At 45.9% G+C, this 14,355-nt stretch overlaps 1 protein-coding gene across 1 annotated transcript in view; it reads left to right on the top strand.

Annotated features, from left to right (window-relative positions):
• Nucleotides 1–1,182: 1,182 nt before the first annotated feature.
• Nucleotides 1,183–14,355, top strand: part of trabd2b (TraB domain containing 2B) — a gene marked incomplete at both ends in the record, with an annotated part of 56,971 nt that continues 43,798 nt past the window's right edge. The window contains 2 exons of the mRNA XM_079158645.1: nucleotides 1,183–1,296; nucleotides 3,801–4,370. Coding sequence (XP_079014771.1) covers nucleotides 1,183–1,296; nucleotides 3,801–4,370 — 684 coding nt within the window. The remainder of the gene's footprint in view (nucleotides 1,297–3,800; nucleotides 4,371–14,355) is intronic.

The following is a 14,355-nucleotide window of genomic DNA, read 5'->3' on the forward strand; positions in this document are numbered from 1 at the left end:
ACTTCTCACAGTTGTCTTTACTTGGACCTGTTTATTTGTGACCATTAATCACGAATATAAGGTCCGAATTTCTCTGCCGCAGTAAGACACATGTAAGGCTGCAGGGTTGTCAAACAGAGAAGGACAGATATAAATGTAATTCTCCTGGAGAGCAAGCACATGACAACATGTGAAATATTGCTTATTTACCTCTTTGGAATGACTCTGTTGAAAACCAAATAAAACAAAACCGTGGGCTGCCAGCACTGTGTATGCCACATGACCTCCTGGCTCTGCGTTATTGGTCACAGTTTTCTTTAAAGAGTTACAGAACTCCAGTTCAACTTTGAAAGAGATGAGGCTGAAAAGGATTTTTTTGTTTGTCTAATTATAAATATAATTTTTTATAAACATCTTGAAGCTGCACGAGCTCAACAAATAACACCACAGGAAATTCTGCAGTACATACAATATATTTCATCAAGCTAAACAAGTTTAGTAACAATTGATTTCTTAATTTGTGTAAATAAAACTGAGAAAAATACAAAAACATACTAAGAAACTATATAAACTCCCTATTGAGTATCAGACATTCTAATATGAAATACTATAGTGATACCATAAGACAGGAAAATAACCAAGGTGAATGAGGCAATGTCCAAACTCACAGTGCCAGACGTTAGAAGAACATTCATCCACCACTCTGCACTCTTTTCGGGTCTGTTTTGTGGGGTTTTACACACGCAAGTCATCTCTGAACCTGCGCTCCCTCTTAAAAGAAGCAGGGGAGTGAGTGAGTGTGTGTGTGTGTGTGTGTGTGTGTGTGTGTGTGCGTTTGGATGGGGTAGGGGGGTACTCGAGTCGTCCCACCTCCCTCTCTTCCAGTCAAGACGCTCCTAACTTGCAGAGCGCACTGCGGAAACTCTCCAAAGAGTTTTCAGCAGCTCCCGCTTCAGCTCTGCACCGAGTTTTAAAAAAAGAGGAGTCAGAAAAAGTTTCAGACAGGAACAACTAAACTCAGCCGCGGAGAGCGTCGGGAATGGTCCTCCAGCGGCGCGGCACATGTGAGCCGAGAGGCCACCGGTAACGGGTTTTTTGTTTTTTTATTTCAGAGGAGAGACGGGAAAAAGGTTCAGTGAGAAGAGAGCGTAAAGGAGACATCTCAGAGCTGACTTGTCAAGAGTGTCATAAAACCTCGACACGATGGTCTGTCGTCCGGGATTCAGCTTGGTCTTCCTGAGCGCTCTGCTGCACACTGCGGCACCCTGGGGCGCACACCGACCGGAGAGACCGCGGCAGTGCGACGCACCAAAGTCGGTGAGTCGTGTTGTTGTGGGGACTTTATCATTTAATTGTATCATTCTACCTCTCTGTTCTCCAGAAAGTTAAGATACTCACACTTGTTGTCGACATCCTAAAAAGCTGTTTCTTGAAAACTTGCAGTTGGAGAATAACAGTGAAACGCACTTTCACCATGTTCATTTTGGAGGGGAACTTTACGACAGGATCTCAAAACATTTATCATAATTATGCTCCACAATGAGGCCAAAGGTTACGACCTATTACACATTTGAATATGCTTTTTATTATAAGCTAGGATGAAATTATAACTTTTAGTTGCATTATTAGTGAAAATGGTTGTATAGAATAACTATAATAATATGAATAATAATACTGGATTTTCTAAACTAATATTATTATTGTGCAGTGATCAAACACAGCAGCCTTGTCTTCAGACATATGAAGAAATTCAGGTATTTCAGAACTGACTCATAAAATCACTTCCAAGAAGAGACGCGGGCCTCAGAATTGAAAGCAGTTGCCAAGAGAAATTGTTAAAGCTCGCCAACTTTATGGCTGTTTATGTGACAAACGCAAGAAGGGGAACACCCACCGCTGACTTTACTTCATTTGGAAAAGTTTCACCGACCTTACAGGAGTGATCGTGTTTCAGCGCAACGCACGAGGCCTTATTAAAACACTTATCGGCGCATATTGGTAAAATTATGGATGTGGCTTGAACTCTTATACCGCGAGGAAGTGCAGCAGCGCGGAGCAGCCGGCCATAGTCCAGCACAGTTCATGTGTCCGTCTGCCTCCCACCGTGAAGGCATCCTCTGCATGAAAGGGGGAAAGTTTATTAAAATCATGACATCCAACACGTTTGTCTTCTGGGGTTAAAAAGTTCGACCTCAGCTACAGGCACGTTTTTAAATTATGACACTTGTGCGCACGGGGTCTTTTAAAGATCACAGGCTGTTGTTAGTGCATTATATCCTACAGGCGGATAATAGATCTGTTGTCAGAGATCACTGAAGACTTCGTGCTCCTTCGCTTCATGTGATTTGTAATGCGTCAGTGCAGTGGTCTCTGTTTTCTGTTAAGAGTAATTACCCCCATAAAAAGGAGCCCTTGCGCGTCAAAGCTCTCCAGAAACGTCCATGCAGCTTTAGCAGAAGTGGGGATCTCGCCTCTCCTCAGGACACGACCACACTTTCCACGTCGAGAGGTCTTCTTTTCTGGGGTAGGCCTGTGCGCACATGTGCAAGTTAACAGATGACAAAATGCTGCACATGCACGCAAAAAAAAAAAAGCTCTGCTCTTTAGGTTTCCGCGTCTCAGAAATACGACGGAGAATACGCTGATGCGTCTTATGCCGCATCTAAAGCGGCGTGTACTGCTCCCTGCCAATGTGGGAATTAAGTTAGAAACAAACTGTTCAAACATTTAAGTGTGTCTGCAAAGAAGAAACGCTGCTCTGAAATTAAATGTAGCACTTTTGATTTGTTTTATGTAGAGAGAGATTGAGCCAGAAATTATAAATTCATTGTAGTTAATTATAAAGATAGCAGAACATCCCACATGATGACTCCACTGGCTTTTGGCTGCAATTTGAAACGTTGTATTTGACAAAGGCAACGTTGGCAGCGTGCAGGATAATTGAAACCCATGTTGAAGGAAATCTTGATTAAATTTGAGAAGTAAACATTTTCTAAGAATAACTTTATTTTACACTAATGGGTTTCATCCCTCAAAAGGCCTGATTACGCTGTGTCTCAGAAGCCAGGAGTTTGATATTGTTTATAGAAGTTAATTCTTTTTTCATATTTGAATAATGCCAACATCAAAGTCATAACACATGCACAGCACATCTGCAGAGCACTTAACAAGAAACATACTTTAAACGCTATGCGGCCCTCACGCTCATTTAGAATGGCTGTGATTATTTCATTTCCATTGTGACATTGTTCTGTATTAAGATAACCGCACCAGACAAACACTTCCTGTAATATAAACCGTAGAGGACAAAAACAGTGCCGTACTTAAGGCTGTCAGCACCAGGTCTCACTGCCTGGTGTAAAACATTTCACAAACAAAAGTATCACAGTGGGGTCAGAACGGAGAGCAGGTTTCTTTCAGCTTTTTGGCTTTCATGAGCTCCAGTGCAGTGTATTTGCACTGCAGCCTTCAAAATGCTTCCCAGCCCGAAAGAAGCGCTGGCAACCGAGGTATGCACCTAAACAATACACGGGGGTCTGTTCACAGCGCAGAAGGCCCCTCTATAAACCCCCGGACCGCACCACAGCAGCAAACCTCGAGCTGACTCGACTTCATACCTCCCCTGGCTGCCGTCATCTCAAAACTGTATTTCAATCTTTAAGTTGTTGACCCGAGCCTGTGAGCCAGTAAACCACAACAGAGGGAAAATGTGTCCGCTTTAGTTGAACTTCTCTAAATGATGGTTCTGGTATTTCTTGCTTCCTTTTGCTCTCAAAATCGTTTCCTCCTTTTATTTCTTCTTTCCTCTGCCTCCTCCACAGCAAAGTGACATGAACTCTTTCTTGTGGAGAGTGAACCGTGCGCCTCCTCACCCACCTTCTTACTTATTTGGTACCATCCACGTGCCCTATACACGAGTCTGGGACTTCATCCCCGAGAGGTCCAAGCAGGCTTTCTACAACAGCCGCAATGTGTTCTTTGAGCTGGACCTGACCGACCCTCTGACCATCTCCAAGCTGACCAGCTGCCAGCTGCTGCCCCACGGGGAGAACCTGCAGACGCTGCTACCTCGAGACCTGTACCGCCGCCTCAAACGCCACCTGGACTACGTCAAACACATGATGCCTTACTGGATGACCGCTGACCAGCGCGGCCGCGGCCTGTATGCTGACTACCTGTTCAACGCCATTGCGGGGAACTGGGAGAGGAAAAGGCCGGTTTGGGTGATGCTGATGGTGAACTCGTTGACGGAGTGGGACGTTCGGTCCAGGGGGACGCCTGTGCTGGATCTGTTCCTGGCTCAAGAGGCAGAGAGGATGGGAAAGGCGACGGGGGCGGTGGAGCGGGTGGAGGAGCAGTGTCACCCTCTCAACGGGCTGAACTTCTCTCAGGTAAGAGGAGGAATGAACGCTTGTTTATATTCTCATTTTTGCATTTCATTCCCTGAGGAATAGCAGGAGAAATTGCAAGAACAAGCCCGGCCTAGACGGGGCATGAGTAGATGTAACATTTATTCTGCTTGTAGTGAAGCAGGCTGAGCTCTAGAAAATGTGAGAATGTGGGAGAAAACAATATAAGGAGAAAAAAAAGTGATCAAAATCTTTCTGCTGGAGACAGCTTTACGGTTATGGATGTCCATCCACCTCACTAAACAAACACTAAACAGCTGCATGTGCAGAGAGGGTGTCAGGCTGAGCAATGCACATGTAGAACGGATTAGAGAAGGTGAGAAGAGCAGGGAGCTCTCTCTTTCATTAATGCAGACTGTCTGTCTGGCTCTCTGCAGCATTGTGGGGCTCGCACTGTAATCGGAGACTGGAAGATGAACAAAATAATCGTATTACTTGATGAGCAAAACAGCCAACCTTATCTTGTCTGATGATAAATACACGAAGGGAACATGCATCTATTTATATAATTAGTCAGTTGGAGGTCACCTAAGCTGGAGACCGGTTTTCCAACTGTGGGAGGTCCCGTGAAAAATCTGTGAAGAGCCTCAACAGCACCCAGAGGATGCTCCGTTCTAATTCATGTTCTGATGCAACATTTGATCTAAATTAAAGAGGAAAAAAAAACATCTCGGTATGTGTATTCATGCAGCCCTCCCAATCACACACATGTGCAGTGCATTCGCGGCACACCGCACACGAAGGCGCACTGTACGCATGCAAAGCTCCATACATGCACATTGGCGGTGGCTTAGCCTCCATGTGACAGGTCTGAGGGCTCCGGGGCTAATTTGAGAGGCAGTGGGCTCCCAGCCTCTCCTCTTTCATCAGCACCTCCTAACTACGTTGTCAAAGTCCCGCTGCATGCCCCTGCACATGCCTTGGAGCTTTACTGCCCCTAGAAATAAGCTCAGCAAGGCACACTGTGCCTCACAGTAATAAAGAGGAGACGTGCTATAGCCGTTAGGAGGTTAGGAGGTGTCCTGTTGACATGTTTTCCTGTTATCTTAAAGGGATTCATGCCTCCTGTCTTTTTTCCTCTATAGAGAAGTCTCAGTCCCTGACAGTGATCTGTCTTTAGTGTGGCGCGGCACGGCAGTTGCCCCTAAAAACAACACAGTTTTAAATAACATCCTAACAGGGTTGAGTAGCAGAACAGTGTCCAACTTTAGAAAGCTGTGTTTATGTTCCCTGAGAACTTCCATTCGACCAAAAGAAGCGTAATCTATTGATCTTCAGGGAAAAGAACAGGCACTGCATTTACATGGGATGGTAACAGTTTTACAAGACAGGTGTTCAAATTCAGACAAGAGTTTTACTGCCTTGGAAATCCAGTCAAAATTGGCTCGTGGATAACACCAGAGCACAAGGGCCGTTGGATTTCCGAGCTTCTAACCGCCCTCGTTTCCAGATATGTATGAGAACAATTCGGTGCTGAACTGAAGCTGACATGGCAACCATTATTCTCAATTATAATAATTTGTGATTTAATCTGAACACTATGGTTGGTTGATTCCCTCTACGCTTGACTGTAACAAGGATGAGGTCAGAAGGAGGAATAGAGGAAGGGTCGAAGAGAAAATGCGTGGGTGGGAGACAGAAGAAAGAGAAGTGAGACACAGAGAGAGAAAGGCAGAGATAGAGACTGACTGGGGGGAAAGACGAAAGTGTAAAGGCAGCGGAGACTGATTGCGCATCATCTCACCGCTAACGCTAATCTGAAACATGAGCAATGCTCAAAGGGAGATCTGAGTTGGGAAACGTTCCAAACCCTGACAGCCCACATATTATTTGTTCCCAATAAAAGTAGTTGCTTACAATATCCTGTAACTTTGACTCCGACGAGGGGCTCTTAGGAACATAAGCGCCGGTGATTCATCATCTGACACATTGTAGGTTTCTCATAGGCACCTGGTCCCGAGCGCCACTGGTAGACGGGTGGTCTTGAGGCACTGGTCCAGGTCTACAGGTTAGATGTTGCCGGGGGGGACCTGTGACCTCATTCTCTGTGGGATGGGAGGAGGTGGAGCGGGCATATTAATGCAGCGCTCTCCAGTTAGCAGCGGTGATGTGTTGGTGCTATGGCGTGGGAGGGGACGGAGAGACGTCGAGTGTGCCAGAGCTTTCTTTAGACCATTGTGGTCTAAGAAGAGCTCTGTCTGTCTGAGACCTTTCTATGGTCTCTTTAGATCACAGAGAGGTGCGGGCGTCTCTGTGCGAGGCAGTTTAGAGTTTGTGGAAACAAAGGCGGGTCGCGGTGCATGGTTCTTCTCCAGTTCTTTGGAGGCCGACGCAGGTTGACAGCTGGGCCGGCCGGCCGGCACCGATGTCTTTGTGAATGCTTTGAGCAGCGATTGGGAACAGCTGGAGAATGCATAGTCGGCTCAGAGGGTGCGAGCTGCACAATCACAGCAGCAGGAGGTGACTCCTTTGCAGCCGCTTCACTCAAGGGCAGATCAATGAGTTACCATCATGGCTTATGTATCTCTATAAATACATACAATAAGAAATCAGAAGATGCAAGGTACATTTACATCTTCTGAAATTAAGTACATCAACAGTCTCAGTCACAATGGTACAGTGCACAGTACCAAACCCCAAAGTCTTATTTGTATGTTATTGGTGTTAAGATGTGGAACAGAAACTGCTCCGGTGCAAAGTTGCTTTTGGGAAACTCGAGGGCGGCTCCAGCCTGTGGGCCTCTCTCCCTCCCACCAAATAAACACCCGTATTTATTTTCCCTGGGTCGCGTTGCAGCCGAGGCCACTGGCCCATGTCGTAGAGAAATTACATCATATCAGTGGCGCCTGTCTCCTGGGCAGGGGTCAAGGGTCACGGCGGGAGGTGGTAGTGGAGCCGCGGAGCAGCAGAGCGGTAAGGAGACTGGCAGTCTGCTGGGGGTCAGTCTGGGCACTGCTGAGCAGGCAGGCAGCGCCCAATCTCATAGAATACCTGGCCCAACCTCTCAACAGGATGACTTTCCGTCAGCTCAGGCTCTGTTGTGCCATTATTTGTGCAACTGTGTGTGTGAGTAAAAGAGAGAGAGAGAGATGGCTGACAACGGTTGTCACCCCACGGCTGGAGAGGGGAGCGGGTTAAGGTTTTAAGAGCTGGGAGGGTGGATGGTGACAGAATCCAGTTCCCTCTCAGCAGGAGGTCGTCCTCTGTTTACAGCTTCAGTGACAACCTGACATGTCTATTTCAATCAGTTAACCTCCGCTGTCAAGCTGAGGCTTTCTGCTGTGCTGACACTGCAGCCTCACCACACATGCTTTGGTCACAGTGGGGCACTCTCAGGCCAAAACATCACAACAGTGTATTTCTTTGTGGTAAATTAATATAAAATGTGATTAAAATTTAGTTTTTCCAAGATGTCTTGGAAAAGAGCATGGTGCTAGGATAGCAACCGCTGAATTTACACACAGTGGTCACAAAGTGAAACTTCTGTCTGTCTGGGCCAGAGACATTCCCTTTAACTGTGTGCAGACCCACACGGCCTGTGTTTCCCATAAGTCGCTATTACTTTATATGATATTCAATTTGATTTGCATTGGTGTTTGGTTTTCCAATTCAGATTGGACCTCACAAAGTATATGGCCCGAGGATACAATGATAAAATGATTTAAAAAGTAAGTAAAATACAGCACATATCCAGGAGAAACGTCTTTCCCTGTACACATCCAGTGGTTTCTGGCTGTACGTGCCACTTATTTGATGAGCATTTATGGTAAGCGGTGAGTTTAATACTGTGAGCCCAGCGTGGGGAATGTCTCCCGGCCGGGCGAGGGTTGCTAAGAGTAACAGCAGTGCTGAAATCAAAATAAGATTCTCATGTGTCGCATCAAATCATGCAGAATACTTTGCGTTGTGTTCTTTGGACCTTGTTCACCTAAACAGGGCATCTTTAAAGGGAGGAATTAAGTAACATCCAACCTTACCCATATCCAAACATTTACATTCCGTGACGGGTGTGCAAGTTTAGGTTTTGAAGCGGTGTGTTGGCCACAGAGGCTGAACTGATGGAAAAAGCAACTCTTTGTCTGCTCTCTGCTCTTCTTTTCTCTGACCTTCCCACTCCTTCTCGCTCCCTATCTTTCTCTCTGACATGTCCCGAGGCTCTGGTCGTCCCATTGCTCATCTGCACACACGGCAACTGGAAAAAGAGGAGGAGGAGGAGGGGGAGGAGGAGATTACCTTTAAAGTGTGCTGGCGACATGTATCCCCTCTTTAAGCATGACATCTGAGGGTGTTTCACATCTAAGCTATAATTACCTGCTCAAATATGTGGAAAACGGCGAGGCAACTCGTATCAGGCCGATCATCTGGTCCTGTCGGCAGGCGGACGGCAGTCTCACTGTTGCACTAATGACTTAATAGGCCCCTTAATGACCAAATAGCCCGCTGCCATCCAGAAGCACTTAGACAATTATGTGCTGGCCAGAACACTGCAGGCTGATGGCGAGATGGAGGGAGGTAGAGAGGCTGGATGTTAGGGACGCTGAGAAAACAGGGGCACTGTGCACTTGACAACTGAACAAATCACAATTTCTTTTACTGGTTTCATATTTTGTGAGAAAAAATGGTTAAAGCTATGATAGAGCTAGAGAGCAGGCAGCAGACAAGAGCTGACAGGAACCTGGTACAGGGCGGCTACAAGAAATGTTCCACTTAAACAAAGTGCCACAATTTTAGCATTTCCTTAACTGGAAAACTCGAGTCAACACAGGCTATCACGATAACTCTCTCCACTCACTCCTTTAACGAAAGTTGAAAGTGGCAAGTTCAGCAGCAGTGAAGCGTGCAGGGAAAGTGGGAACATAAAAAAAAAGAAGAATTCTTCTGTGAACTATTAACTCGACTGTGATCCCCGCGGTCCTCCATAAACCCGCTGCTGTGTCTCCATTCAGTGAATCCAACAGAGGTCACATCCCTCGTCACACTGAGTTCTGTACCTGAGAGACCTGAAGTAATGACTCCACCACATTGTCACTGAGCTGAGTGCCTCTGAGGTAGTGAGTTAGTGAGCGCGGCGGGTCAAAGTGCTCTTCCATACTTTAGTGTTCAATGTGCCAAATCCTTCGCCCACATTCTCCCTTTGTTGGAGAGAATGAGCGTTCCTTTCTGCTCAAGCGGCCTCGCGTCACACTGTGGATCCATCTTCACTCCGCAGTCATCATCCCTTCAAATGAGGACCAAAGCATACGCCAGCACACACACACACACACACACACACACACACACACACACACACACACACACACACACACACACACACACACACACACACAAACTGTACTCTGTTTCTGTATAATTATATTGTCATCCTAGCAGTGGAAATTGCAATAAAGAGAACGGTGTTTGAGCGTGTTTTCCAGGCAGGTAGTATCAAAGACACAAACACACGCACACACACACACACACACACACACACACACACACACACACACACACACAAACACACACACACACACATTATATTTCCACAATACACATTTGCTCATCACAACAAGGGAATCTGCAGTAAACTGTATGGAGCTGGAGGTTATTTTCTATGGGATGGGCAGGTAGTTTCCATGCAGGCTGAGGTTAATCTCAGGTTGTCTGGGCCAGAGGCTGATTGATCACAGACAGGAATGTGACTGACTGATTTCCTCAGAGACCCACTTGGCCCCTCTGGAATGTTGTTGTCTTTTGGGACGTCGTTGTTTGTAACCTTTGTTTAACCAGGTTAGCCCCCTAAAGCCCCCTAAAAAAGCCCCCCAATGTATGTGTCTGTGATGTGATGTGTGCGCCGCTTAAGTCTGTGCTTCTCTTTAGATTCTCTTCATCACTCACAATTACATTCTACCTTCATATATTTCATCTAATATCGACTTTGAGATGAGGCTTAAATAAAAGTAATCAGCTCGTGAATACATGGAAACATATTTTGTCTTTGTATCAGTTTTTTTTAGGCTTTAAGTATTTTTCAACAATACTCGCGTAACTGTGAGGTTGATGCCCAAGAAAACATACCGTCCAAAACAAACGTTTTTCCCCCGCACTGTGTCTCTGGCCGAAAGCGATGAACTCAGCTGCGTGATCACTTGTGGCCCCAACCGGCTGGGGGACGGGTAGTGAGTGAGGTGTCAGCTTTTAATCAATGGCAGCATCAAACAGGCAAAACAAGGTGTTTTGAGAATGTGTCCGTCACTGCAACCACCAGAGGTCCTTGAGCATGCAGCCATAAATGAGCACCCAAGATATTATGCCGTTTGGGACAGCAGTATGCAAGATTAGCTGTGGACAGACACAGGGATGCACACACACACACACAAACGCACGCATACACATCAGGCAGAGATAACATTGCTATTGTTAAGGTTTGGTTAGGCGCAGGCATAAAAACGACTTGGTTTTGGAAAGATCATGGTTTGGGTTCAAATATATTACAGTGGTCATGGTTAAAAGAAATCAATTTTGAGTGTTTGCAGGTAACAGGAAGTAAACAGGCGGCTCCTTAGTCAAAGTTAAATATTTTGTTGATCCTCCTGTAGATTTTGTTGCTCTGTAGGTTGTCGTGCTGTTTCCTCCGTTGCTCCTGACAGACAGCAGTAATAATTCCAACGTCCTCCAGAGGGCTTTGTCCCTTGAATTCAAACAAAAGTCACTTTTGGTCTTTTTTTTCTCTGAGCGACAGTGAATAATCTGCTTCCAAACATGTACTGCTTTGGTGGTTTATGATCGTGTAATCCTGAATTCCTCTTCCTCAGGGGTGCAGTAGCAAGAATTTTACACATAAACAGACACAGACAATTGGGGCTAAATGGGACGAAGTAGTGTGAGTAGCGTGCACAGATTTCTATCCACACCATCTACCTTTAAAAGCATCGAGGAACCAATTCTCGGCACAAAACAGTCATAAAAAATACGGCATATTGGTGCTAAGAAACATAAAGAGTGTAAGAGCAGCACCCGACGAGTAACCGGACAACGTGGTGTGTCAGTATCGCCCAGTGTGAGCGAACACGGAAAAACGATTGCCAGTACGCCATGGCATGCAACTTTCCATGTCGGATGTTTGGTGGTCTGAGATGAACTCAGCGTACCACACCTCACACACACACACACACACACACACACACACACTGGCCAACGGTCATAAATAGGGCCCAGGAGAGTTGTGTTGTGTGAGCCAGGCTTGTCGGGGATTAGGTAGCATTAGCAGAGCCCTCTCAATGAACCCGGTTTTAATGTGACCCATGCGTCTTCTCTGCCCCCTCTGCCTTGTCCCCATTATACACAACCCAGTGGAGCACTTCAGCTCTTCTTTCCATAACCCCCCCGCCCCCCCCCCCCTCCAAAAACCTTCACTTTCTTACTTACTTGCATGATCCCGCAAGTCAAATGATAATGTTTCAGTTGTGCTTTTACTGTTTATTTATCCAGTCAGGCGTGTGGGGAACATGTACGTCATTTTTTTGGGCTAATTCTGCGTGTCACACATTCACTGAGCTGTGCTTATTCACACTTGGATCAGTCCTGCATAAACAACCTGTAAAAACACTCTGACTCGACTTCAGTCTCATACAAGAAGTGCTGATTTGGGCCAAATGCAGGTTTTTCATGATTAAACAATCTGAGGTTGAGAAGCACCGCTTACGCCGTGTCAAGATTGTTTCAATCTAACTCTGTCAGAGAAGAGAGCTGAGAAGAACAACAAAAAACATAATCGAGCAATCATAAAGGCTTTAACCACCGACATAACTGGCCCAAAGTAAAATGTTAGAACCCTCTCTGAAAGGCTCAAGTGTGAAACAGGTGAGCCGTAATTACATTACACTTTGTCTCAGGAAGCAGTTGATACTCCTGCTTGGCCCTGTAAACTATTGATTTCATAGCCAGTGGTCGAAGAAGTACTCAAACCTTTTACTGAAGTAAAAGCAGCAATACCACAGTGTAGAAATACTCTGTTACAAGTACAAGTCCTGCACTCAAAAACTAAGGTGCAGTTGGTAAAGGTCATTTGAATTATTCTATATACTGCCGGGTAGCTTGTGAATTTACCCCCGGGGATCAATAAAGTCTCAGTTGTTAGTGAGCACATAAATCCTGTCATCCGTTCTACCCCACCATGCAATTGGGGCGACGCCCATTACACATCTCTCCATGTAAGAGAACCTCTCAGCTGAAGGAGGCAGACAGACGAAACAGCAGGCGAAGGCAAGAAAAGACCGCAGGTAGAGACACGGGGAGGCAGGAGGCAGGAGACAGGCTCCAGAGCCATTAACAAGTCTTCAGACACAGATGTTCTCGTACAACCAAACAAACAGTGGTTGCAGGGGATAGATTACTGCACAGATAAGTGAAAGCACAAACACAGAACCTCACAGGTCAAACAAAGCCGAGTCATGAAAAATGTTACCGTCTGTCGACACTTTCATCCTCCCGTGTCAGAAATGTTCTCGGTCACAACCCTTTGTAGTTCCTCCCTGTAACACATAACAGGACGGGTGCATGTATGAGTCCGTCTTCATCAGGTCTAGATGTGGGTGCACATCCTTGTGATGGATTTGACTGCATTTGGCTGCTTTTCAAAGGCCACACCATGGTTAGTGTAGATTAAAAACAGCAAAGTGTCTATTTAAAAACGGATCCCAAAGCAGCAGCTGACCACCTGGACGGGCAGTAGGCCCTCACGTTGCTGCGGCCTTCATCAAAAAACCCTTAAGACCCCGGTCAATACATTAGTTTTACCCCAGCGTGCCCTCAGTAGCTCAGGGGATTTCAAGCGTTTGTGCATTCAGGCCTCTGTTTCACCTTTCAAATTAGGGCTCCCAGAACTTTCTCTGAGCCGGATTGACAGAGGGAGCCGATTGCCCTCGTCCTCGCCCTCTGGACGACCCCATCTCTTTGGCTGAAGCCCCAGAAGCCCCCCCCCCCCCTCTCCCTCCTCACCAACCCCCCTCGGCACTGCTGTTGAACATGACTTTCTCAGTTCCTTGAAACGACACAGGCCTGAGTCAATTAGTTTTGGAAAATCTTGCCTTAACAAGATAAGCGGTTTAGTAAATACGGATGAATGGATGGAGATTATTTCTAGTTTGGTTTTTTTTGCACTCTAAGATGAGTTCATTATGTCAGGACAGTGACGAAGAGTACGCTAACGTAATGTCTAAACACTTCACTGAGCTCTTTGGTGCTCTTTCTATAGTGAGAACTCCGATCCATCTGCCACGTAAAAATAAATAAATGATCAAATTGGCTGCCCTGCTTTTGACATGTGACCAGGTCAATCCCTACCACGGGAGAAAGGACCCAAAGAAAAAAGGAAAGAAACATAAAAAGGGATTATGAGAAAGAGAGAAGTGGAGGAACAACAGCAGGAGAAGCAGAGTAACCCCCACGCCACTCAGGCAAAACGGGAAAGAGGAAAATTAAATTGTTCAATTTGGTGGTACTGGGAGAGAGCAATAGCAACAATAACAGAGGAAACCTTTCACTTTCTCCACTCAGCAGTTTCCTCTCTGCCAAAATAAAAAAGACAACAATGAAAAAAAATAAATAAAGGATGCTGCTGTGAAGTTTCTCTTTCTTCTCTTCTCTTCTCTTTTGCTTTTGAGTTTCTTCTCCCTCACATCACGGACAATTTCACCCGTCATTCACCAGCGCAGTTCTTTTACCTTTCCCAAGACATACGCTCTCTTGGCGTCTACTGGAACAGTTTAAATATAATATCCAACATATGGCAGAGTTTATGCGACGTAAATGGGATGAGAAATCAAATTTACTTCGAGAGTCGTAGCGGGACTGTGGATTTCTGAGGGGCGCCGTTGTTTGGGGAGAGCCTAACTGATGGGCAGCTGTAATTGAAGTCACAATCTGAGTGGGAGAGCTGGAGACGGAGGGGATGGGATAGAAGTGAGAGAACCAGAGGGAGAGGGAGACT

The sequence above is a fragment of the Pholis gunnellus genome (assembly GCF_910591455.1).
Source record: "Pholis gunnellus genome assembly, chromosome: 4".
NCBI lineage: Eukaryota > Metazoa > Chordata > Actinopteri > Perciformes > Pholidae > Pholis > Pholis gunnellus.